This window comes from Eptatretus burgeri, chromosome 15 (genome assembly GCF_056783735.1).
Source record: "Eptatretus burgeri isolate ZD-2024b chromosome 15, Ebu_testis_v1, whole genome shotgun sequence".
Classification (NCBI taxonomy): Eukaryota; Metazoa; Chordata; class Myxini; order Myxiniformes; family Myxinidae; genus Eptatretus; species Eptatretus burgeri.
In genome coordinates, this window is record NC_140975.1 from 14436156 (window position 1) to 14459819 (window position 23664).

Here is a 23664-nt window from a genome sequence, read left to right on the forward strand (position 1 = left end):
AAAAAAAAATAATTAAAGCCCTCATTTTATAAATGTTACGTAATGAAAGCATAATTACATAAATCCCTTCGAGTATGAATACACGTAGCGGCAGAAACCCGTCCAGGAAAGATGATCACATGACAATGGAATGAACTACTTCAAGCACTAAATGCTGAAAATATAGTCAAGCATTCAAGAAGCAACTTAAATAGGTAATAAAACCCATGAAAATGTGAGGAAGAAGAGGAAGCCATGCCTGGTGACTCAGTCTGACAAACACAGCTTGTTTATGATGGAATTTGTGACTCGGGTGAGGATTCTGACGTCATGTACCATACTCTGTCACACAGCAACAGTGCTGCCAGAGCAGTTTTTTGTGAAGGGTTTTTGAGTGGTTCACCATTGCCTTCCCAGCAGTAGTTATAGCAGGAATTTTGGAACTTCGCCGTGGTGCCAGCGATGGCTCACCTACTCTTAACGAAGGACACCGTGGGATCATTTAAAGGGAAACCCAAACGCAAATATTTTTTTTCTGAAACCATTGAAAATCATTAAACACGGTCTAATTTGAAGGGGAAAATTTTTTGAAATTCTTTTTGCCAATCACAAAGTTCCAAAAAAAGCCCTAAAATGTGGATTTTCGATTTTTGCCAGTGACGTCGCACCCAGAACCCACCTTGATCCAAATGGCGGCTTACATGGAGAAACAGTGCATTTCGAGCTCAGATTCTGATACTGATTCCACCGTGATTAGTAACACTGATGGTCATCACAATGTTTAAAAGTGATAAGTGGAGTTTTGAAGAAATGATTGAAGATAAAATTAGTGACGGAAATGCTTTCGGGGGGGGGTGGGGGGGGGGTTGTGGAGCTGAATAATTTGGAGCCTCATGCAAGCGATTCAGATGAAGATGGTGACAATGAAGGTGTTCATAAAGATGAAAACGCCGGTCGCATTTTCACTACATATTGGTACGTTTTGTTTTTCCATTCAGTTGAGGGTTTATTATGGATTTTTAAAATACAGTAATTGATAAATAAGTTATATTACTCCAGCAGAAATACCTATCATCGCCCAACAGCTGACATCACCCAGCACACTCAGACACCGCCGACAAAATGGGTGACAGCTTTGGCCCACCGTCACAGGCTGATCAGGTGTCCTGTATGTTACAGGATCATTCTGTTTCATACTTTCTCAGGACGCCATTTGTATCTGCAGTCATGCCGTGTCCATGCCATGCCGTGTCCATGCCATGCAGTGTCCATGCCATGCATGCCGTGTCCATGCTGTGTTGTGCTGTGTCGATGTCCTGTCCTAGTGGAGGGGGGAGTGGTGATGGGGGAGGGAGAGTGGGGTGGTGGTGTGTATTGTTAGGGTGATGGTTAATGGGGGATTGTGGGTGGATGATGGAGGGGGGAGTATTTAATGGTGAATATGTGGACGCAAGGTGGGGGGGGAGGAGTGCTGGAGGTTGGAGTGTGGACCCTCAAAGTTTTAGCTTCCTAGGTTAAATCCTCTTAGAAGAGTAAATGATACACACTCCATTCTAAATAGATGCTGGTTCATTTGACTTGCAGAAATTTGTGTTGAGAACAGATAATAATTTTCAGGTGCTCTTGTGGTGACTGTCAGGAAATGGCAACAGGAAGAGAAAGTATATGTGCTGGTATCTGGGGAAATGTGGAGATGGTGTTACAGTTTCGAGCGACGGCTGTTTCTTCCACTTCGTCATGGGTATGGATGGCATCCTCTCTCAATTATGGCAGACAACCACAAGACCTAACCATCTCTGTTGTTTCATAACGTGCTCGGTAACATGTTCCAAGCACAAACGTGAACATTTTCTCGGCCCATCCACACTAACAGCTTAGAGGCGAGGACAGAATGTTACAATTATTTAATATCTCAGTTTACCCAAATGTAGGCGATATCACTCTTACCCTCTCACTATCTGCTTTATTGCTCCACCATTTACTATGATATTTCCTGAAATTTCATTCACAAGCCAATGAGGGAGAGAGGCGTCTTTGTTCGGATTGGCTAAGTTTTCGGGAGATGGAGAGCGGGTGAGATGATGTTTGAAATAGAGCCAAAGCAAAAACAGGGTTTGGAGACACTAGGAGGGATGTGGGCACATGGTTTTATGAGAGGAGGTGGGGGGGAGGGGGCTGAAGGAATGAAAGAAAATTTTCTTTGGAAACAACTGAGAAGGATATGAAGAAAGAAAAGCAGAAATGAGTGGAATTTTTCTGAGTCGACAGGATCTTGGACTCCGCACAAGAGCCTCTTTGCTGAGCTAAGCGAGGGTGTGTTCCTGACATGCTCACAGCCCAGGCTCATCTATAGCAGCATGTTAAATGGACATGAGGAAACTTTTAAATGCAACATTCAGTACAGATAAGCATGTGAGTCCAACATGTCTATTTTGTCACAACATTTGGAGATGATAATGCCAGCTTCCGTGACCACATGAGCATTTGAGTTTGGGAATCTACCTGATTTTAAAAAAACAAAGTGAGAAGTACACGACAGACAGAAAAATAAAGATAGACAAGAAATGCCAAGTGCAGACAGTGGGGACAGAAATGGAGTCATCATTTAACATCTGTCGCCTTGGGCGGAATCTGTATCAGATGCAGAGGAGAGAGACCCAGAGGATATCAGAGATGGAAGGATGCAAGGAAAATGAGTGTGAAAGAACGATAAGGAGGTGAAATCAGAAGAGCGAGAGACTGAGAGAGACAGAGACAGAGAAGGAATGAGGAACCAAAGCAGAACAAAATAGCTTGACATCTGGCTCTTCATTAAATCATGGCTTGCCATGGGCCGTATATCTGTTTTTAATTATCTGTCCTGCTTTTGCCCAGAACGTAAACCCAACACTTTGGTTCAAGCAAGCCAAGCTTTTTGTTTACTTGGTGTTGTCACCACTGCTGGTTTATTTCACCAGGCTGAGGTCCAGTCTGATTAACCAACATTTCCTGGGAGAGATCCAGCTCTGCGGTCATTCTGATCGCTCAAGCACAAACCGATGTGTGATGTGACTGGCACTCTGTTTATGATTACATATAAAATCGTTTTTGAAGGTTAAAATTACGCTCGAAGCAACTTGTTCAATTAGCACTCTTCCATAAACGATTAAAGGATCATTTAATAATTGGTCGTTTTTACAAATTCCTTTTTGCTTTCAGTTCGGAGTGTGCAGTTTTCGATACATCGGGGAAATGTCCAGATGTTTTCAAGAGGCCCTTCATGCACAAGATCCTTAATATGTGTGTGACATCTGTGGAAGATGGTGACAAGCCTGGATCGGTCTTCAGAGTCACAGCATTGTCCCACTCAGTGATATTCATTAAGCTCATCAAGATTTCATTTGTGATGGAGATTACCATCATCTTCGTCTTCGAGGACTTTCAAGAGAACGAGAGAGAGAGAGAGAGAGAGAGAGAGAGAGAGAGAGAGAGAGAGAGAGAGAGAGAGAGAGAGAGAGAGAGAGAGAGAGAGAGAGAGAGAGAGAGAGAGTGATAATATGACCAGGAGTGCGACCAGGATTTTCCTTAGGTGCAAGGGAGGGAGGGGGGTGCAACGGTTACCTGCTAAATGAGTATGTAGCAGAGGTCCACAAAATATTAACCCTTTGAACCCTTGTGGCCGTTTTACCAGCCACAATTCAAATCTCTATATACCCCTGTGGCCAGTTTACTGACTGCTATTCAAACCTCCATATACCTGAGTGGCCAGATTTTTCTCCAGGGAGCCCAGGGTTGGGGAGCTGAAAGTTCAAGGAGCTCAGGTTTCAAAGGGTTAACAAACAAAATCAAGGTGACGGGCTCATAAATCACAGACTCTACTAAGATACCTCTATTGTGATGCACTGCCAGTAGTGATAATCCAGTCAGATTACCTTTCCCAGACTTGAACCAAGGAGAGCCCCCTGAGCCCCCCTCCCTGGTTTTGCCAATGCATATGACTCATTTATAAAAAGCTTTTTTTTAAACAACATTTAATATCTATAAAATTGATTTCTCACATCATCCACCATCCAAAACCATTATCTTTCATACCCCCATGAACCCACCACTCCCAAGCACACCTCTTTCCTCGTTTCCAGTTTTTTTCCATCCTGAGAGTTTGTGGATGTGCAGTGTCTTGTCGCCCCGTGTGTTCTCCTCTTGGAAGATTGGTACAGAAGCAACATTTGGGGGGAGTGGGATGAACAGGTGTAGAAAAGATCATAGTTTTAGAAGGGGGGGGTGATCTGAGAAAATTTGGGATCTATTTTGGATGGAGGGTGATCTCTTTCTACTGTTCCTTTTGTTCTGTTTCGTCATGATCCATCCGATGTTCTCGCTCCTCCATGAGCCTCGACTTTGGATACAAAATTAAATATATGGTTTGTTTCCTTTATAGTTAAAGTATTGACGGTGGAAGCATTTTAATGAGTATGAACATGTCGATTTAATACCAAGACCAAGGCTGTCTTCAAACACTGAGTAGTACAGTGACAGGTGTTGCGTACTTGTTTGAATGATTATTACAAAATTGTAAAGACTTGTTTCTGTCTTCCTACATGAAGAATATCTCCCTCGGAATTGAGTAACGCTGGGTGTAGTTTATCATTTTGTGAGATTGCAGGCCGATTGATTGGAGTATGTGTCAGGTGGATCGCTCATCAACAAACGGCCATAGGCGAGATAATCTCACAACGTTTTGAACTTATACAACTTTCTGTATATAACATGATGTATTCATAGGGCGTTTATAGGAGTTACAGCCCAAGTAAATGTAGTTTTGGGATAAATCATGTGAAACGAGCAAGTCTTCCCCCACTCCCAAACACCCCCACCCCCCTGCCTATTCCTCTAAGGAGGGCTTTTGGTGTTTACAGGGATGTGAATGAGAGGGAGAGGAGGGAGGGAAAATTAAGGACACACACATGTCTCATATTCTCCCATACAAGGCCCCTCACTTGTTCTGCAGAACATTCACCGAGCTGTAGCCAGAGCATCTTGCACGTTGGAGAATGAGAGTCGCGTGCACATGGCAAGGCCGAGTAGTGCGTCGATATCACCTGTCATGTTAGGGATGGAGAGAAAGCATTTGTATAACCAAAGGAGAAAATCAAAACTGATATCTACCTCGGGAACTATTCTGTTTCTCTTTACTCTACTAAACCAAGCACATTCAATGTCCTGGCCTCAAGTAGCCTCCAAGTCTTCCTTGCCGCCATCGACACCTCGGTCTTCCTTGACGTCCACAGCGTTGCATCCAACACCATCCTCACCTTCACCTCCACCTTCACCATCGTCTGACAAAGGTAAGACATTATTGGACGGATTATAATTGAAATGATCACCTTAAACCTTCCATTGGAAATTGTGGATCAATCTATCAGGCAGTGGAACTCATCCTAAGAATCATCATGGACCTTTAATACAGATTTACCTAAAACACCCTGAATGAGTTGATATTGATTAGAGAGTTAAGTTTATGAAACGTTACATTTATACCATTTGTCGCTGTAATAACATATAACTTATCTGGGGCTCTTACAATCCTATTTTTTTTTTTTTTGGTAGTCCTATTTTTAATTGTTATAAAATATATTATGTTGTCGAAGCTTAGTTTGCCATCTTCACAGATGTTTCATGAGTATTTATTAATATACTAATGATACCTTCTTGTAAATGATTCCTGCTGCACAGGAAATTTAATTCAGCTCCATAAACTTTTATTACTTTTGTGATGCCAAGCAGGTTTTTTTCCATCATTGTTATGCTCAGCAACTATCTTTTTATTAAGTATTTAAGGTGGAAGATTGTGAACCCCTTCCCTTTCCCCGATACACACCATGCATGTATGCATCAGCCAGAACCACCGCCTCCTCCTTTTCCTCCTCCTGTGCGTATGTAATAAATAAATGGCTCTTACCTATAAATGTGATGTATACATTTTGTCGTGAAGACGCTGAATCATCGTGTTTTCAGTTTATAAATTGGAATAAACATGCTTTAGAAACATGTATAAATCACGTTCCTGTGATATTTTATAAACAAACTTCCATGGATTGTCTTGTCTTGGATAAATCCAATGGTTACTCCTTGATTAAGCTCTCCCTTGCTGTGTCTCTTTTGGTCCCTCACTTGCAATTTCTCTTCCAGGCCTTTTATGGACCCATTTTAAGAACATGGAATTCTCCCATTCATGCAATTCCTCTATTCCCAGTTTCCTCTAAAACACGGTGACTTAACCCAAAGTGAATATCAACTTTTTGAATTACTGTACTAATTTACACCCCCAAATACCCTGGGCCCCCCACCCCTAATATTTTTTTCAGTGGCTACGTCCCTCATGTTAAACAAAATCGGATGAATACTTGGTGTCCACTCTTTCCTCCTTTTTAAGCTCGTATGATTCCAAGTTGTGACTTCATTAATCACAAGATAGATTGGGCCTGCTTTGTATACAAAGCCAATGATGATACCCCTCTCTCTCTCTCTCCCTCGACCTCTACATCTATCAACTGTACCTCCCTATCTCAATCTCTCTACCTCTTTCTCCATCTACTTCTCTTTCCAAACAAAGGTAAGAGAGTGTTTTTACCATGGAAAAGAAGACAAGGAAAAATTGTGCTGCATCTGAACCTCAAGAATATGTCGAGAAATGCGGTGAGGAGGTATATGATGTGGGATAAAGGGAGTGAGATGGTGTGATGTGGGATAAAGGGGGTGAGGAGGTATATGATGTGGGATAAAGGGGGTGAGGTGGTATGACGTGGGATAAAGGGGGTGAGGAGACTCATCTAGTCATCCGAGGCCACGTCTGGTAGGTATATGATGTGGGATAAAGGGGGTGAGGTGGTATGACGTGGGATAAAGGGGGTGAGGAGACTCATCTAGTCATCCGAGGCCACGTCTGGTAGGTATATGATGTGGGATAAACGAGGTGATGGTGTTGGCTCTTCTGCCTGGTGTTGGCTTCGTGGTGAGGGTGGTGGCTTGGGATCCCAAGGTCCTGAGTTCAAGCCCCGTTGACCGCTGAATTAATTCACCAGGGGGTTTTCTCAGCCTGCCATCCTTCCGAGGTCGGCAAAATGAGTACCAGCTTGCTGGGATGACCGAGTCATCCAAGTATCCTGTGTCGGAGTGGCAACCCATCCAGGATTGTGCCAATAGCCAAGGAGACTGCTTCGGCAGCACCGACGCTCAGTACAGAGTATGGTCCCAATGGGAAACGACGTGAGGAGGTATATGAAGTGGGATAAAGGGGGTGAGGAGGTGTATGACATGGAATAAAGGTGGTGAGGTTGTATATGATGTAGGATAAAGGGGGTGAGGAAGTGGTATGACATGGGATAGAGTTGAGGGGGTATGACATGAGCTTAAGAGATTGAGGAGGTATATGATTTGGGATAAAGAGAATGAGTAGGTAAATGATGTGGGATAAAGGGGGTGAGGAGGTTTATGGCATGGGATAACGATGAGGGGTATATGATGTGGGATAATGGGAGTGAGAAGGTATATGATGTGGGATAAAGGGAGTGTGGTGGTATTACGGGGCATAAAGGGTGTGAGGAGGTATATAACGTGGGATAAAGAGGGTGAGGAAGTGTATGACATGGGATAAAGGTGAGGGTCTATGACGTGGGATAAAGAGGTATTGCTTCTGCAAGTGCTAAGTTCACTCATGGACTGTTCAACGATAAAGGGGACAAAAAAGCAATGGACCCCTTATTGATGTCAATGGATGTTTACCGCAAGTAATTGTAGAGAATATTTGGGGGTACGATCCCTAATCTTTGTTTGCAGATGTTGCTTGCATGACAACCTGAGAAGGCCGGCACTCATATTTATGTTTAAATACATACCTACGTAAAACTGCTGAACAACAACCTGAATTGAAACAACCAAGAGAACTCCCTCATTACATTTTTATCCGTTAACAAACGATCCTAAGACGAGGAGGTTGTGGTTGAGCCTCGCATAAAGAATCAGCATTGGCCACGTCTGGTCAGCTAGTTATGGAAACCAAAATGGCGAACCAAATTAACGTCTCCCCCCCCCCCCCAAGAACTCCTTGAAGTAAGCAAGGTGTGACATCGATTGGTCTGGAGTCCATTCAGGTTGTAGAATATTGCTCGCAGTAGTAAATTACTGTATGATCTACTTTACAATATGTTTAGATGTCAGAAAGGTTTAATTTATAAATAAAATCTTCCACACAATTCCCAGTTTACAAGGCTGATCTTCTCGGACTCATCTAGTCCTCCGAGACCCCAATACTGTTTCATTCGGGATATTGGGACCGTTTAGACTCGTTTTTAGGACCATATACAGTATCTGGACTCATTACTACAACCAAAACGTTTTTTTTAATTACTCATGTATCTCTGCCCAAAAAATTAATTAATTTTGGCGTTATGAAGTGGAACGAGTAAATGTTGTTCATGACATAAATTTATTACTAAAAGTGAGCAAATGATTCATTATGGTCAACCCATGTTTTTATTGATCTTCCATTGAAATATATGTCTGGTGTTGGCTTAATGGTTAGGTGGTGGGCTTGGGATCCTAGGGTCCTGAGTTCAAATCCCACTACTCTGTTGAATTAATACCAGGTGGGGTTGACTCAGCCTGCCATCCTTCTGAGGTTGGCAAAATGAGTGCCAGCATGCTAATGTCCTGTGTTGGAGTGGTGACCTGTCCAGGAGTATGCCCAATAGCCAAGGAGACCGCTAAGGCAGCACCAACGCTCTGCACAGAGCATGGTTCTGATGGATGGATTGAAATATTTCCCAACATTGTGAACTTGACTCACTAAAATGTTTACCTTGCATTTACTTTCACTCCACCTGTGTACACCTCTCAATTTATACTTCATATCCCCTTTCTCGTTTGTTACGTCTTCCTATGTTCATCTCTTCTGTTCTGTCCCCATTTCTTCCCTTAGCTGCAAACAATATTTCAGCAATGGTTTAAACAAGAACAACAACAAAGGTTTTCAAACATCAGGTGAGAAGTGTCTTGTTTGATGTTACCTTCTGAGTATTCATCTCATGATGATGAGACTCCATTGTCAAAACACCAGTAATATCCTTTTTGTGTGATACCCTTGCACACAAACCTGGGATGTGTTCAGTTACCAAGCAGCAAGCTCGCGCATGCCAAGCCAGATGTTCCTTATCAACTATTTTGGAAGGAGTGTTTGTTTGAGTGCTTAAGCCAGTTGGCAAGCACTCTCCAAGAAACTTGGTAACTGAACACACCTCTGATTCTCCTTGAACACAAATGTCACATTATTTACAATTTTAATAACAGATTCAATACTCTTCACTGAAATGATCTAGGGAGGAGAGGCAACCGATGGAATGAATTACAGCTAATAGTTGGTGAAGGTTCGAATGGTATAACCTTGATTAAAAAAAAAAATGACAACAAGAAAGTGGGTTTTTTTTCTATCAGAATTGCTTCTTTCACCATCAGAAAATTTCTACAATCACGTCCTTCCTCTTCACCGCAACACACGTCAGTGTCATCCCCTGGCAAAATGATTTGGTAAGTTTGGAGAAAAGAAAACACACCACATGTAACCATCAATGGTCAGTAGCTCAAACAATCAATCAATTAGTGGCACCGAGTATGAAGTGGTCTTTTCTCTTCTCTGTCTCTTCTTCGGTGTTGCACTCAGTCTTCTTAGGATGGGAGTGTCTCTTATTCATTCATTTTCAGGCTTGAAAGATTATATGTTGTGGAAAGAGTAACAGCAAACGCCTTTGAGCTGGCATTATTGGTGAAACAAATCTTGATTATAAGTCTGGTTTATGGCCTGTTAGCATCTCCATTTGTGCTCGTGATGTGGGGGAACCCAGGTCGAAATCGTGTGTATCATGTGCATCTGCCTTGTTGTGAAAGTACACCGATGTCTCCTCTTGTTTTTGTCCTCCATGGTATTTGTGTTCAAGCTCTACTACAAGCCTCCGACTAATGGAGTTCAATCGTTTCCATGCAGATGCTTGCAGTGTGGAATTTCAAACTCTCTATGGATTGACTTCTATCCAACTTGGAACCAAAATCCAAATGTGCTTTCATCAAAAAAATGATGTTTGTCAGATGTTTTATAGTGAATTGAGGCTCAAGTGATGTATACTTGTACGTCTGTCCACAGGCTCAGATTTGACGCCTTTTTTGGAGCGTCTCCCACAAATTCTTCACCCCCTCCATCGAGCTCTCCCTGGAGCAGCCAAACCACAACGGAGGCCTCAAGAGATCAAAGAAGGGACTGCGTCACATCAACGACCCAAACAACTGGATTTAAGCTACAATCTGAGCCTGTCTCTCGCTTCCAAAAAACACCACAAATTGGAAATCGTTCACTGGAAACTTTGAATGGGTTTCTTACAGGTGTGATGATGCACATTCTTGTTTATGTTGTTACATTTGAGTCTCAGTCGTTGTTCTGTTTGACTTACAATGCTGTTTTCTGCTTTTAGACCAATGCCAATCCAACATCTTGAGTACCATCAAAGGGACATATCATTGGCCTCTCGTGGAAAACTCAGCTACAATTCGACAACTCTGTTCCTACAATCCACCCCGAGAAGCAATCCGGAAATGGTACGATAAACATCCTGAAAGAGGTGGAGCATTTTACTACTGTGCAGTATGTCTCCAGTATCTGAACCTTGCATGCCAACTGTGTATTGAGTAGACAGACCTTCACAAACAACCATGTGTTGGTAAACTAGCACAGCCTTCAAAATACTTTCTGTGTCTACTATTTGGGGAATCACTATCACCAAGGGACTATCTACAACATAAACATTATATTTTAATATGTTGGAATGTTTGACACACACCAACCATTTCTTCCACCCCCATCCATTTCGCTTCTTTACACTCCCTTTTCAGTGCCTCCTCCTTAACTCCCCTCAAAATACCATATTGGCTCGAACATAATCTGATCTCAAATATCAGATGACCGACAATTTAGGATGAGGTGCCAAAAAACATTTTTTGTGGCTACACATAAAAAGATGACCATATACTACAATAGGCAATAACCAATGTGCATAGTTTGTCTGTTATTCACAGTATGATGCCTAATGCACCTGCACCATTTACGACTGTCTTTAAACTCCGATTTCAGCATCCCTCGAGCAACTTCACATGTTTTTGGGAAAATCACGTCTCTTGGAATGGGCATTCCTTCACTCCGTCTCAAAAGTCAACGAGAAAGCATCTCAAAATGCAAAGTCCGTCCATCATTCACTTTGTACTCTAAATTCGATGAAATCCGATGAAAACGACAGTTTAAAAAAAGATTGTACATTTTATTCATTTGTGTTCTCCACATTCTCATCATAAAGGTTTGTTGAAGATTTAATGACAAAAGTTCAAATGGTAAAAATAAGTTATTCTGGTATCCTGCTCAGCCCATCACATCTGCTTGGTTTGAGCCAACCAGACGAGATTGAATTCCAAAAAAATGTCGTTAATGACTCAGGTCAGGTCAGGTATAGGAGCATGTGCCGGAGCAGCGTATCGTTACTGATTGGTTTAAGGAAAAAGAAAATCATTTTAGTGTAAAAATGTGTTTTATCAAGTACATGTAAAGCTGTTTCTTGAAAGTGTAATTTGTCTCGATGTTTGTGTTGTTAAGTTTTTAGAACGAGTGAAACTTTTGTTTGTCATGTTACAAGGAAGACTTTTGTTGTTGATTGTGAAGGTGTGTTAGGATGTAAATCAAGGCAGGTTATTTATCTTCTCACCTGTGGAGATTGTGGTTTGCAATATGTTGGTAAAACTTCACAATATTTGCATCAACGTTTGAATGGGCATCGGTCTAGTGTGACTTCTGGTGTTAAGACGTATTTATATAAGCATTTTAATGAGGTAGGACATGACTTTATGAATTGTTCAATCCAAATTATAGACTTGGTTAATGTTAATGATTTTGATAATGAAGATGATTGGAGTGTTGAGCTCGGACACAAAGAGGATTTTTGGATTAGGACCCTATACTGTATAAGAATTTATCCTTTGGGCGTTAATAATAGGGTACAAGGTATGGGGTCGGTTTCCCAGGGTATTGGTTGTGGTAATGAATATTTTTCTAATCCAATTAGAATGACACCGAGGGGTCATGGACGTCATAGTAAGAAGGTACAACTCCAAAAATTTGGATTTCAGATATAATTGATAGACTCAAATGCTTTCATGAAGGGAAACTTTTTCATGAGTTTTATGTTCTTTTGAGATCATGTTCCAAGCATTTGTTTTTTAGCTCATAACCTACGGAGTTTAGAAAATACATATGTCATGTTTTCTTTTTTGGTGAAAGCTTTTTGTTGCAGGGTTTTTAAAATTAGCTCTCCTGTCAAAAACCATGTGAGTAGTGAGATGTTGATTTGTTAGTGTTCTAGCAAGCAGGTGGATAACCTTGAAGGACATTCAATTTTTCGGGACCCAGTATCGAGAAGTTTGTGCCAGAAAAAGTTATGAAGCGAACCCCATTGAAAGTGTATTAAACCTTCACCAAGACTGTAGGCCAATCCTTATTTAATTCTGGTAAATTTCTTAAAGCTCTTAGTATAAATACAGTTAGGGATATTTTAGCAACTGACTGTGTAAGCTCCTCTTCATCTATTTGTTATGATCCATGTGGGCATGTGATTTCTGGGGATTTGAATATTATTAGTAATACTGATATTAGGGATCTTATGAAAATGGGAGCCAAATATCAGGAACTAGTGATTCAGCAATGGAGTTGTATTGATCTTCTATTGTTGATTCTGTTTCTAATTTTGTTAGTAAAATGTGTAAAAACTTTAGGTTATCTGAAAACGTTTTTAGTACATGGTATGAGAGGGTTGTGGAAATTTTGAACAGGATTAAGTTTTTTAGTCGTTGAGCGTTGATTTCCCAGGATTGGTCAAAACCATTGTAAAGTAGGCTTAAATTTTGTAAGGATATTCAGGTTATAGCTCCGGCAGATAAAGCAGCTAATAATTTTGTGGTAGTTTGTAAAAGGTTTTACCTTGAGGTTTTATTAAGGAAGAAAGGTATTGATAAAGTTACCTTCACTCATATAGGAAATGGCACATATGTTCCATGTCAAGAGCATCTCCGAGACATTATAGCTGAGCATCAGGAAATTTTGGGTAATAATTTGAACATTAATTGTAAAGAGGTAAATTTATGTATTCCTTGTATTTTCTGGATCCCTGAGCTTCACAAAAACCCATATAAGTTTATGTTTATAGCAAGAGCTTGCCAAAGCACATTGAAACAATTGCCAGTTATGGTTCATTCAGGTTTACGAGTGGTTCGGGAAAAATTTAGGAAATATTGTTTCGCAATTAGTAAGAATTCTGGTATTAACACTTTCTGGAGTATTAGTTACGCGAGAGTTTTTAAATAGGATTAGATACCTCAATATTAAATCTGTTGATGTTTTTGATTTTTCTGCATTGTGTACAAATTTGGATCTTGCACTGTTTGATGTTGCACTCTTTAGTGTTAATGATAAAGTTTTTAACTCTTATAATAATTTTTTATGTATCAGGTTTGAGAAGTCATTGTTTTTGAAGAAAAAAATATGTGGATTGTAATTGTTTTGACAAGCAAAAATTTAAAGATGCTGTTAATTACCCTCGCTGAAAGAGAGGATATTGCATTTGAGTCCGTTTGTCTGTCTGTCTGTCTGTTTGTTTGTCTGTTTGTTTGTTTGTTTGTCTGTCTGTTTGTTTGTTTGTTTGTCTATCTGTCTGTCAGTTTGTTTGTTTGTCTGTTTGTTTGTTTGTTTGCCCACACGGAACTTTTGTGTTTTTCTCTGCAACAGCTTATTGGATTGAGACGAAATTTTCAACAGAGGTGTGAACACTCATGCAGAATGTTTTAATAATTATGACCTCATAGGTCACTTGGTGTGGCAGCCATGTTGGAAAAAAGAAAAAACTTTTGACCTCTGCATCTCCGAAACCACACAAATGAAAGATTTGAAAAAACAAAATTTAAATTTTGGACACGACAAGTCCCCCTCATGGGGAATAAGTGTGATTTTTTGTAATGCCATAGGTGCCTTCATTATGACATCATAATTGCATATGTAGAATGCTACATCTGATCAGTATGAAAATTTTTCAGGGTCATCGCAGGATAAAATGGTCCACAGATTTTTTTTTTTTTAAACAGCATTGATGGTGTCATTGGTCACATGATTTGGCAGCCATATTAAAAATAAAAATAAATAAAAACCTAAAATCTTTGAAGTGGCTGAACAGATCGAGGTAAAACTTTACTCATATGACTGCCGATAGGCAGTCATATGAGTAAAGTTCACTCATATGACTCATTGCACATTGATTATCTTCATGCACGAAGATAATCATGCACTATAATAATATAGTGCATGATATATAATAATATAGTGCAGATAATCATGCACTTCAGACTTCATGCATGTTGATTATCCATGAGGGACAAAAGGTTCACACATATTACATCATAGGTCACATGGTTTGGCAGCCACTTTTAATTTACCCTAAAACCAATAAAATAAAATTTTCTTCTCCAGAATGGCAGACATCAAGGATAAACTTCACAAAAATGTTCCACACGCCTTGGATGTACAAGTTTGTTGAGGAATAATTGATAGGTCACATGGTTTAAAAGCCATATTGGATTGAAGAAAATATGAAATAATGTTTTCTCTTGAACAGTTTAATCAGTCGATGTGAAACTTCACAATTATGATCGAGTAGAGATGTTGAATACATGTTTTAAATTTAAATTTGATCAGACACATAGTCTGGCAGCCAGAATTATTTGATTTTTTTCATCTGGGTTATTTTAGATTTTTTTTTTTTTGAATCCGGCTCACTTCGCTGTTCCTGGATAGGTTTGAGGGTAGAGGAGTAGAAGCTGAAATGCAAATCCTATCCAGGTTCTCCTGATGAGTTCATCTTTGCTTTTTGTTTGTTCAGGTTCCTTCTGATTACTCCATTACAGGACTGTACCTATTTGGTCTTCCATTTGATTTGAATTGAATTTATTTTAATCCCATTCTGAATTCAATTGAATAATAATTTTAAAAGGCATCATGGGTCAGGGTCATGTGTCCAATAAAAGTGGGATGTCTTGGTACCCTGTCATCGCTGCCAGCAGTTATAAAGTGGCAGTTTTAATTATGCCTCTTATTAATAACATAACACATCAGTACACAAACACCACACAAAACATGTCCTGGCAAGGGTCTGCAATCTCTAATTGCTCTTTTTCTTGTTATATTTTGTTTAACACTTTTGTATCTTTTTTGTGGGAAACTATTTCAACAAATAAAAGGCATTCCAATGGGAGGGAACTGGATCCCCCTGTTAGGGGACATTTTCCTTGTTTATTGTGAGTTTTCATTTGTGCAGAAGTTGATGAAGGAGAAGTAGTTAGGCTTAGCTAAAATATTATTTTCTACATGGCATTATATTGATGAATCAGTCTATCAAGAAACTTCTTAATTACATGTTTTTTGATAGACTGATTCATAGGATTTATCCAGAAAGCCTAATAAGATAAGAGTAGTAATGATGATGGTGTAGTGACAGATCTGGATGTGTTAGTCAGAATTTGAAATAATTGTTTTAGTAGAAATGTTTATCATAAAGTTGACTCTTTTAGTGTTCCTGTTGTCTTGTAGACGTTTTCATCTGGTAATGTACCAGTAAAGATAGGCTACAATATATTTTCATCTCATCTTATTAGATTTGCTTGAATTTGTTCTGTTAAGGATAATTTTGTGGTTCGTGCTAAGAAGATGTATTCCATCATGTTCGAGCGGGGTTGTTGTGCTAATTGTTTGATTCAGTCATGTGAGAAGGTTTTTAGATGCCATTGTAGTCTCTTGTTTAAGTTTGGTAGTTTTTTTGTGTAAACAGGTTCCCGTAACATTGGAAATTGTGTGAAAGAATGTTTTGTGAAAGAATTAAAATAAATAATCAATGGGGTTTAAAAAATATATATACATAATTTGATGAATTAATTGAACCCGAAGTGTGTCATTAGTGTTTACCGGAAAGGGAACTTCATTGTAAATCGAGGGTCTGTGTAATGATGTGTGTGGTTGTGGATCCCTGTGTACTCTACATTCTGTGGTGGTACTTGGTAAAAAAGTAGGAAGGTATTTCTGGACAATAGCTGTGTGTGTGGGTGTGTGTGTGTGTGTGGGTGTGTGTGTGGGTGTGTGTGTGTGTGTGTGTATGTGTGTGTGTGTGTGTGTGTGTGTGTGTGTGTGTGTGTGTGTGTGTGTGTGTGTGTGTGTGTGTGTGTGTGTGTGTGTGCGCGCTATCTGTTGGTGTGAGTGATTTATTCTTGTCCTCCATCTCTCCTTTCTTTCTTTTTCTTTGTCTACAGAGAGGTGAATCTTGCAAAAAGTTTTTGTAAGGTTTACCTGGCTGCACTTGGATGGGTTTGAGGGTATAGAAGTAGCAGTCCAAACCCAAATACTATCCAGGTTCCTCAGATGACTCCATCTTTGTCTATTTGAGTTTCTCCTGACACTCCATTGCAGTATTTGCTCATTTATTTGATTATGGCCTGGACAGACGGACGGACGTGTGCACACACACAAACACACACATCTACACAACACTGTTTCCTGTGGATGGGCTATCAACACTTTTTTCTGCTTGCCATGCTATGGCCCACCGAATACTTTTCGTTGAGAGTGCGCATTCGACAACAACTCTTTCTGCATTAGTCGGGTCAAAATACCACCTGACCCACCACAAATTGCAATAAAAGGTTTTTTTTAGTGGTTTTCATTCCCACTGGATATACTGATCAACAGAAAAAAGTCAACCAAAATCTGACATCCGGAAATGGGTTAAAACAGTCATTTTCAAGATGGCCACCACCAGGCTTTGAAATAACGAAAACAGCTATAACTTCTTCAATAATTGTGATAAAAAAACATAATTGTTGGTTCTGGTCCATGGTTTTAATGGATCAGCAATTCACTGGTGTCAATAAAATTTAGATCTGATCAGTATTTAACATGAAATCCAAGATGGCAGCAAAATTCAAGAGTGCAAAAATCAATAAATTTTTCATCTGAAACCAAAATCACTGAACACCTGGTGCCACTGAAACGTTTATTTGTGAACATTACATAATGGCAGTTTAGGTTACAATTTCAGTCCTCATCACTGTCCTCTAGTTCTTCAGAGGCTTGATTTAGTGGATTGTCACAAAACGTCACTTGGCATGATCCACATGCAGACATACACGGAAGCCCATTCTTTCTGCAGCTGCAACGGGGTGTGTCACAAGCTGTGGTGCAGTTGCAGTGTATCATCTTCAGAAGAGTGTCTGGTGCAGCATTCATGGCAGTCATGATTGGTACAAATCGATTGTCTTCAAGTCCCCAGCCCCAGTCCAGAGAATCGAGGTCACCCTCCATCCCCATCCAAACCATGACCTGGTAGTACACTCGGAGACAATGAAACTTGGTGGCAGATTCCGTTGGGGGAAGACGTTCAGGTGTAACGAAAGACTTGGCAGCAGCGACCTTCTTTGTGAATATCTTGTAACGCATGGCTGCCAGAGAACTTGTGCTCTCCCCACCAAATATAACGGCCATCGCTTGGCTGCCAAGTTTCTTTATTTCAGTGTGGCTGACGCCTCTCGAAGTGAATGTATCTGCACACAACTGGAGGCCTTGATCATCTTCCACGAGTTTCTGAAAGACTGATTTTTTAAAGACGAAAATTAATTTACTGACATAGTCAGGTTCACTATGTCAGTAAATTAATTTCCGTTCAAAATCTTGGTAGATTAGCAAACCTATACATTTTCAGAAACGTTATAACGTGGAGAATCCGAAAATCAATGATTACATTTATGGACATACCACCATGGCGGCCATTTTTGGATTTTCAAAATGGCGGCCATGCAGGTATGTCTGCAACTGCAAACATGTATTTTTAGATTCCCCATGTCATAACATTTTCGAAAATGTATAGGTTTGCTAATCTACAAAGATTTTGAACGAAAATTAATTTACTGACATAGTGAACCTGACTAGATGGAGGGTATGGACAGAGCTCAAAACTCATCACGTCTTCAAGTGACAAATCACCTATCTGGGATACCACCAGGAATTGCTGGAATAGCACACTGGAGTCAATGGTTCTGTGAGGAGCAACCTGGAGAGCATTAGAATTTCCCAGGGTCTTTGCTTTCTCTGTCCTCTTGATGGAGAAGGAAAACACAGGTTGTCCAATCATTCTCTCAATGATTTTGTTCCCAACAGCTTCATATTCATGCACGTTGATGTCTTCACTTGCCACGATACCATTTATGATATTTCTCAATGTAGGATCAGAGGAGAAAGGTGAAAATGCATTCAGCTTTGTGCTTATCTTTGAGAGGTCGAATGCATGTCTTTCAATTCTGGCACCAGTTGCTTCTTTATTCTGTTCGCTTGTTGCATATGTGAGATCATTGAAGTCCTGCATGGTGACGTTGACCTCAGATGTTATGGGGGCTGACATTGTCCACAATGCTAGGTGTTCCTCTGTCATCTTACTGCCATGAGTCAAGCCACTGGTGCTCTTTAGTGATCTCATGAGTGTTTGTTCGATGACTCGATCACAGCTGAGGCCTGCCCAAAACTGACTTGTTCGCCGGATCACATGGAAGCTATTTTGAAACTTCTCATACACATCTGGGTGTTTGCTGTCCAGTTCACTCATTTCTTGTACGTAGAGATAAGTGGACTTCTGGTAGTTGTAGTGTCCAGCTGCTGTAAATATTGGCAAGGCATCAGCAACAGCTTGTAAGTGATCCTTCCAAGACCCAGTGCGATCTGCCTTGATCATTGCCCGAGCAGTATGGAGCATTTTCTGATAAACCAGCTACAGCTTACTCGTTTTGGATTGTGCAGCAAGTTCAGATTTCTTTTTTTCAAGTTCATCAGTGATCTTCACAATTGCAGCTGATTCTTCAAGACTTTCAAGAGAGATGTCACCCGTTAGCAAATACGAATACATTTTCTCAATCTCTTCCACTTGGAGCATGAACTCAGGATTTTCCTCCACCACAGATGCCACAATAAATCGATGTAGACACTTTCTCACCAGTAGATGGCCTCGGAATGCCCTCTGAACAGATTTTCCGGACATCATATGAACTACAGCATTTTCACCGTACACCAGTTCCAGGATGTTTTTGAGTCCAGTTCCCGCCATCAACGTGCCTATTGCTCCAAGCAGATTCATGAACGTGTGAAATATACTGAAAACCCTTTTGTTAGAATTTGATAAATGTTGGGTGATTGCCTAACAGAGGTTTGATTATATAGAGACAATTTATTGATTTTACGCCCTTCATTTTTTGCCGCCATCTTGGATTTCAGGTTAAATACTGATCAAGTCTAAATTTTATTGACACCAGTGGATTGCTGATCCATTAAAACCATGGGCCAGAACCAACAATTATGTTTTTATCACAATTATTGAAGAAGTTATAGCTGTTTTAGTTATTTCAAAGCCCGGTGGCGGCCATTAGAAAAATAACTGTTTTAACGCCTTTCCGGATGTCAGATTTTGGTAGACTTTTTTATTGATCAGTATATCCAGTTGGAATTAAAACCACTGAGAAACCTTTTGTTGCAATTTTTTGTGGGTTTGATGGTTGTTTTTCATAAATTGACCGACTACATCGCTATCGACAAACATTGCCCTCAGCAACACCATAGTTTTCTGCAGTAGCAGTTATTTGATTTTTTTCATCTGTTCTTTTAACAATCAGCTTAAAATTCACATCAGAACTTTTTCACAAACCTTGATTAACCTTTTCTTTTTTGAACCAATCTTTCGACTGAATCCATAACGTGTGTGAAGCAATCCACTTATAAACCATGTGCATGCACATGAATCGTATTGGACCCCCTGTATCTGGTAAGAAGAAGAAGAAGAAGAAGAAGAAGAAGAAGAAGAAGAAGAAGAAGAAGAAGAAAAAGAAGAACAATTGGAAATCGTGGGGTATGGGGATATTGGCTTGTGTGTGTGTGGGTGATGATACTGTGGTTGGTGCGGCACAGGCATGATGGACAGAACAGCGTCCTCCTGCACCAAAGTTCATTGTGTGTAGTTGTGTCAGAGGAGGGAGAAGAACAAGATGAACAAGAACAAGAGGCTCTCTCACCTGTGGGGCTTCGAAGCTGAATAACAATAATAAGAAGAGCAGTGATGACATGAACCAGCTCAAAGCAGACGACTTCTTTTATTTTTATTGGAAGAACATGATGTGAAGCACACATTTAATATATAGTGTCATGTCAAACACACAAACTAACTAGAATGACTCTCCGTAGAGCGCATACTGCTGCCAGGCTGAATGGTTTACATTTTGTATCCCACTGCTGGGCTGGATCTGCATCCTGGCTCAAAAAAAAAATGGATTAGAAAAAAACACATTCCCACAAACATTACCCTGGGAAACTGACCTCATACCTTGTACCCCATCATTAAGGCCCAAAGGATAAATCACACATGGGGTCTTAAAATCCAAAAATCCTCTTTGTGTCCTCCCTCAAAACTACAATCCTCTTCATCAACAAAATCATTAACATTAACCACGTCTGTAATTTGGATTGAACAATGAGTAAAATCATGTCCTGCCTCATTAAAATGATTATATAAATACGAATTACCACCACAAGTCACACTACATCGATGCCCATTCAAACATTGATGTAAACATTGCGAAGTTTTACCAACATATTGCAAAGCAAAATCTCCACAGGTGAGAAGATTAATAGCCTGCCCTGATTTACACCCGAACACACCTACACAATCAACAACAAAAGTATTCCTTGAAACATGACGAACAAAAGTTTCACTCATTCTACAACACAAACATCAAGACAAATTACACTTTCGAAAAAGTTTCACAAAAGTACTTCATAAAACATTCCAACACATTCTTACACTGAAATGATTTTCGTTTTTATGAAGCCAATCATTAACATTTTCCTTGTCACCACAAATCTAATTGGCTTGTTCTTGTCATCTACACAACTCATGCACGAAGTTTTGTCATAATCTGTCCACAACTTTTTGAAATATTATATATATATATATATATATATATATATATATATATATATATATATATATATATATATATATATATATATATATAAATACACATATATAGCACCGCAAAGAGGGCGTAACCCCTCAGCCCCTTGATGCAAACTAATTTCAAGATGGTGGCCAAATTGAAAATCGCAGCGCGCCCACTTTTGAAAGGAACCTTCCTCTACTCAACCCCAACACACCCTGCAAAAATGGATTTAATCGGACAAGGCATTCTGCTCGAAATTGATAGAAACCAATTTCAAGATGGCTGCCATGGAGGTCGCATTGAAAATCGCAGCACGCCAATTTTCGAAAGGAACCTTCCTCTCCTCAACCCCAACATACCCTGAAAAAATGGATTTAATCGGATAAGGCGTTCTCGAAATTGACGGAAATCAAAAGTTGACAGACGGACACCCGCCCGGACGGACGCCCGGACAACGCCTATGACGACAATACCCCTTAGCCAATTCGAGCTGAGGGGTATAAACAGATGTTTGGTACTACAGAACTTTAATATGGATACAAACAAACATGACATAAGAGTGACCAAAGATTTTCGTGCTGCCTGAAATATAGTGGCATAATAGGGCTTCTGCATAATAGTGACATCCTGAAAGACGAAACCAAATTTAAATATCTGGGCGGTGTAACGGAGGAACATGATCGCACGCCTCAGGTGGGAGGTCAGATCGTCAAACGACTGTTGCAGCTTCTCAAATGTGGAGAACTATCAAAGGAGGTGTATGACAGAATTAAACCTGTGGAGCCCAACGTCCAAGAATGTACGGCCTGCCGAAGATTCACAAGGAGAATATCCCTCTAAGACTGATAGTGTCCATGGTGCGATCAGCACAACATGAACTTGCCAAGTGTTTGGGAGAGGTACTGCAACCAGTATTGGATTCACTTTCTCATTTCATGGTTAAGGATTCCTTCACATTTGCAGAATCAATTCGAGCTAAAACACCGACAAGTGAGCACAACATCATGGCATCCTTTGATATTAAAAACTTGTTCACGAATGTACCATTGACGGAGACGATTGAGATATGTGCACATTCACTGTATCACACCGATCTGGAAAAACCGATGATCTCAGAACACGTCTTCATGGAATTAATGAACACAGCAACAAGGGAGGTGGAATTCAGTTTTAACAACATGATGTATGTTCAAACGGACGGTGTGGCCATGGGTTCTCCATGAGGCCCAGCTCTTGCAAATATCTTTGTCGGCTATAATGAAATGTTTAAACTGACTGGTTGGCAAGGGGTCGATTCCCCCATCGTATACTATCGGTATGTAGATGACATTTTTGCTTTGTTTGAGTCTCGGACGGCATGTGACAATTTCCAGGCATGGCTCAACACTCTCCATCCAGCGCTGAAGTTTACCACGGAGCTGGACTCGTCAAACACATTACCGTTTTTGGACGTGTTGGTTGATAGATCCAACCTTGGTTTCACAACATCCGTCTACCAGAAGCCAACTTTCACAGGGCAGAAAACTCGGTAGGACTCCTACAGCTTCATGAGAAACAAAATTGCCTTGATCAATATCCTGGTTAACAGAGCACAGAGGATTTGTTCACCTTGTAATCTTCCTGCTGAAATTGACAAAATCATGAATATACTCGATGAGAATAGTTATCCTGAGCATATCGTTAAGAGATACATACACAAGTTTCTAAACACGACAAAAGTTCGGAAGATTGGTCCGGACAAATGTCCAGTCTATATCAGGATGCCCTGGAAAGGGCAATAATCACGAAGGTTTGAAGTACAAATCAAACATATTGTGTCCAAACAAATTGTGTCCAACACGGTTCTGGCTGTGCAACCCCAAGTAATCTTTACCTCTCACCGCTTGCTGATGTCAGTCAACAAGGATGTGCTGCCCACCTCACAAACAAGCAATGTTATTTATGAGTTTAAGTGCCAATGTGAAGCTCGGTACATGGGCCGCACAACACTAAGATTGGCTGATCGGATCAAACAACACGTCCCCTTGGCGATTCGAAGAAAGATTGTGAGGGTCAGAACACAATCAGTGCGAGCATGTAGAAATATCCAGCAACCACCGGCCACTGTACCTGCTTCATCTGCCATTGCACAGCACTTGGTTGCCAACGCAATCTGTGCAGACCAGTACAATGCAGATATGTTCAGGATATTGAGCCGAGGTTGGAGCTCGTTTAATTTACGTATGTTGGAAGCAATCTTCATCCTTACCACCGATCCAATACTGTGTCGTCAAAAGGAATTTGTATGATCTCTGTGTCTCTTTCAGCATGGAAAGATCAAGGGAAGTACGGTAACAAATGGTGAATGGACCAAAGCGGAAACCCATCCCCCCTCTCACCAGGATGTGGTTGCAAATGTCAATCATCGAGGAACTCTGCTCCAGCCAATGGGAACTCGAGGTGAAGATGATGAGCCGGCCAATGGGCGTTCGGATTAACCGTGACATCATTACGGTTGAACCAATCAGCGTCTACCTTATTGAGACTTACATATAAAGCACTCGCCTTCACTTCCTT

The 23664-nt window shown here is 40.4% G+C and overlaps 1 protein-coding gene across 3 annotated transcripts in view; it reads left to right on the forward strand.

The window, feature by feature from the left end:
* The first annotated feature begins 4945 nt into the window (after positions 1 to 4945).
* LOC147011580 (adhesion G protein-coupled receptor G2-like) overlaps positions 4946 to 23664 on the forward strand; it is a 65337-nt gene continuing 46618 nt past the window's right edge. The window contains exons 1-6 of one of the 3 annotated variants that reach the window (XM_085858342.1): positions 4946 to 5303; positions 6572 to 6654; positions 8936 to 8997; positions 9469 to 9540; positions 10151 to 10386; positions 10476 to 10599. In XM_085858342.1, the coding sequence (XP_085714468.1) occupies positions 5027 to 5303; positions 6572 to 6654; positions 8936 to 8997; positions 9469 to 9540; positions 10151 to 10386; positions 10476 to 10599 (854 nt within the window). In that variant the 5' untranslated portion in view covers positions 4946 to 5026. Of the gene's footprint in view, positions 5304 to 6571; positions 6663 to 8935; positions 8998 to 9447; positions 9541 to 10150; positions 10387 to 10475; positions 10600 to 23664 lie in introns of all 3 variants that reach the window. The other 2 variants (XM_085858343.1, XM_085858344.1) reach the window with 2 other exon arrangements.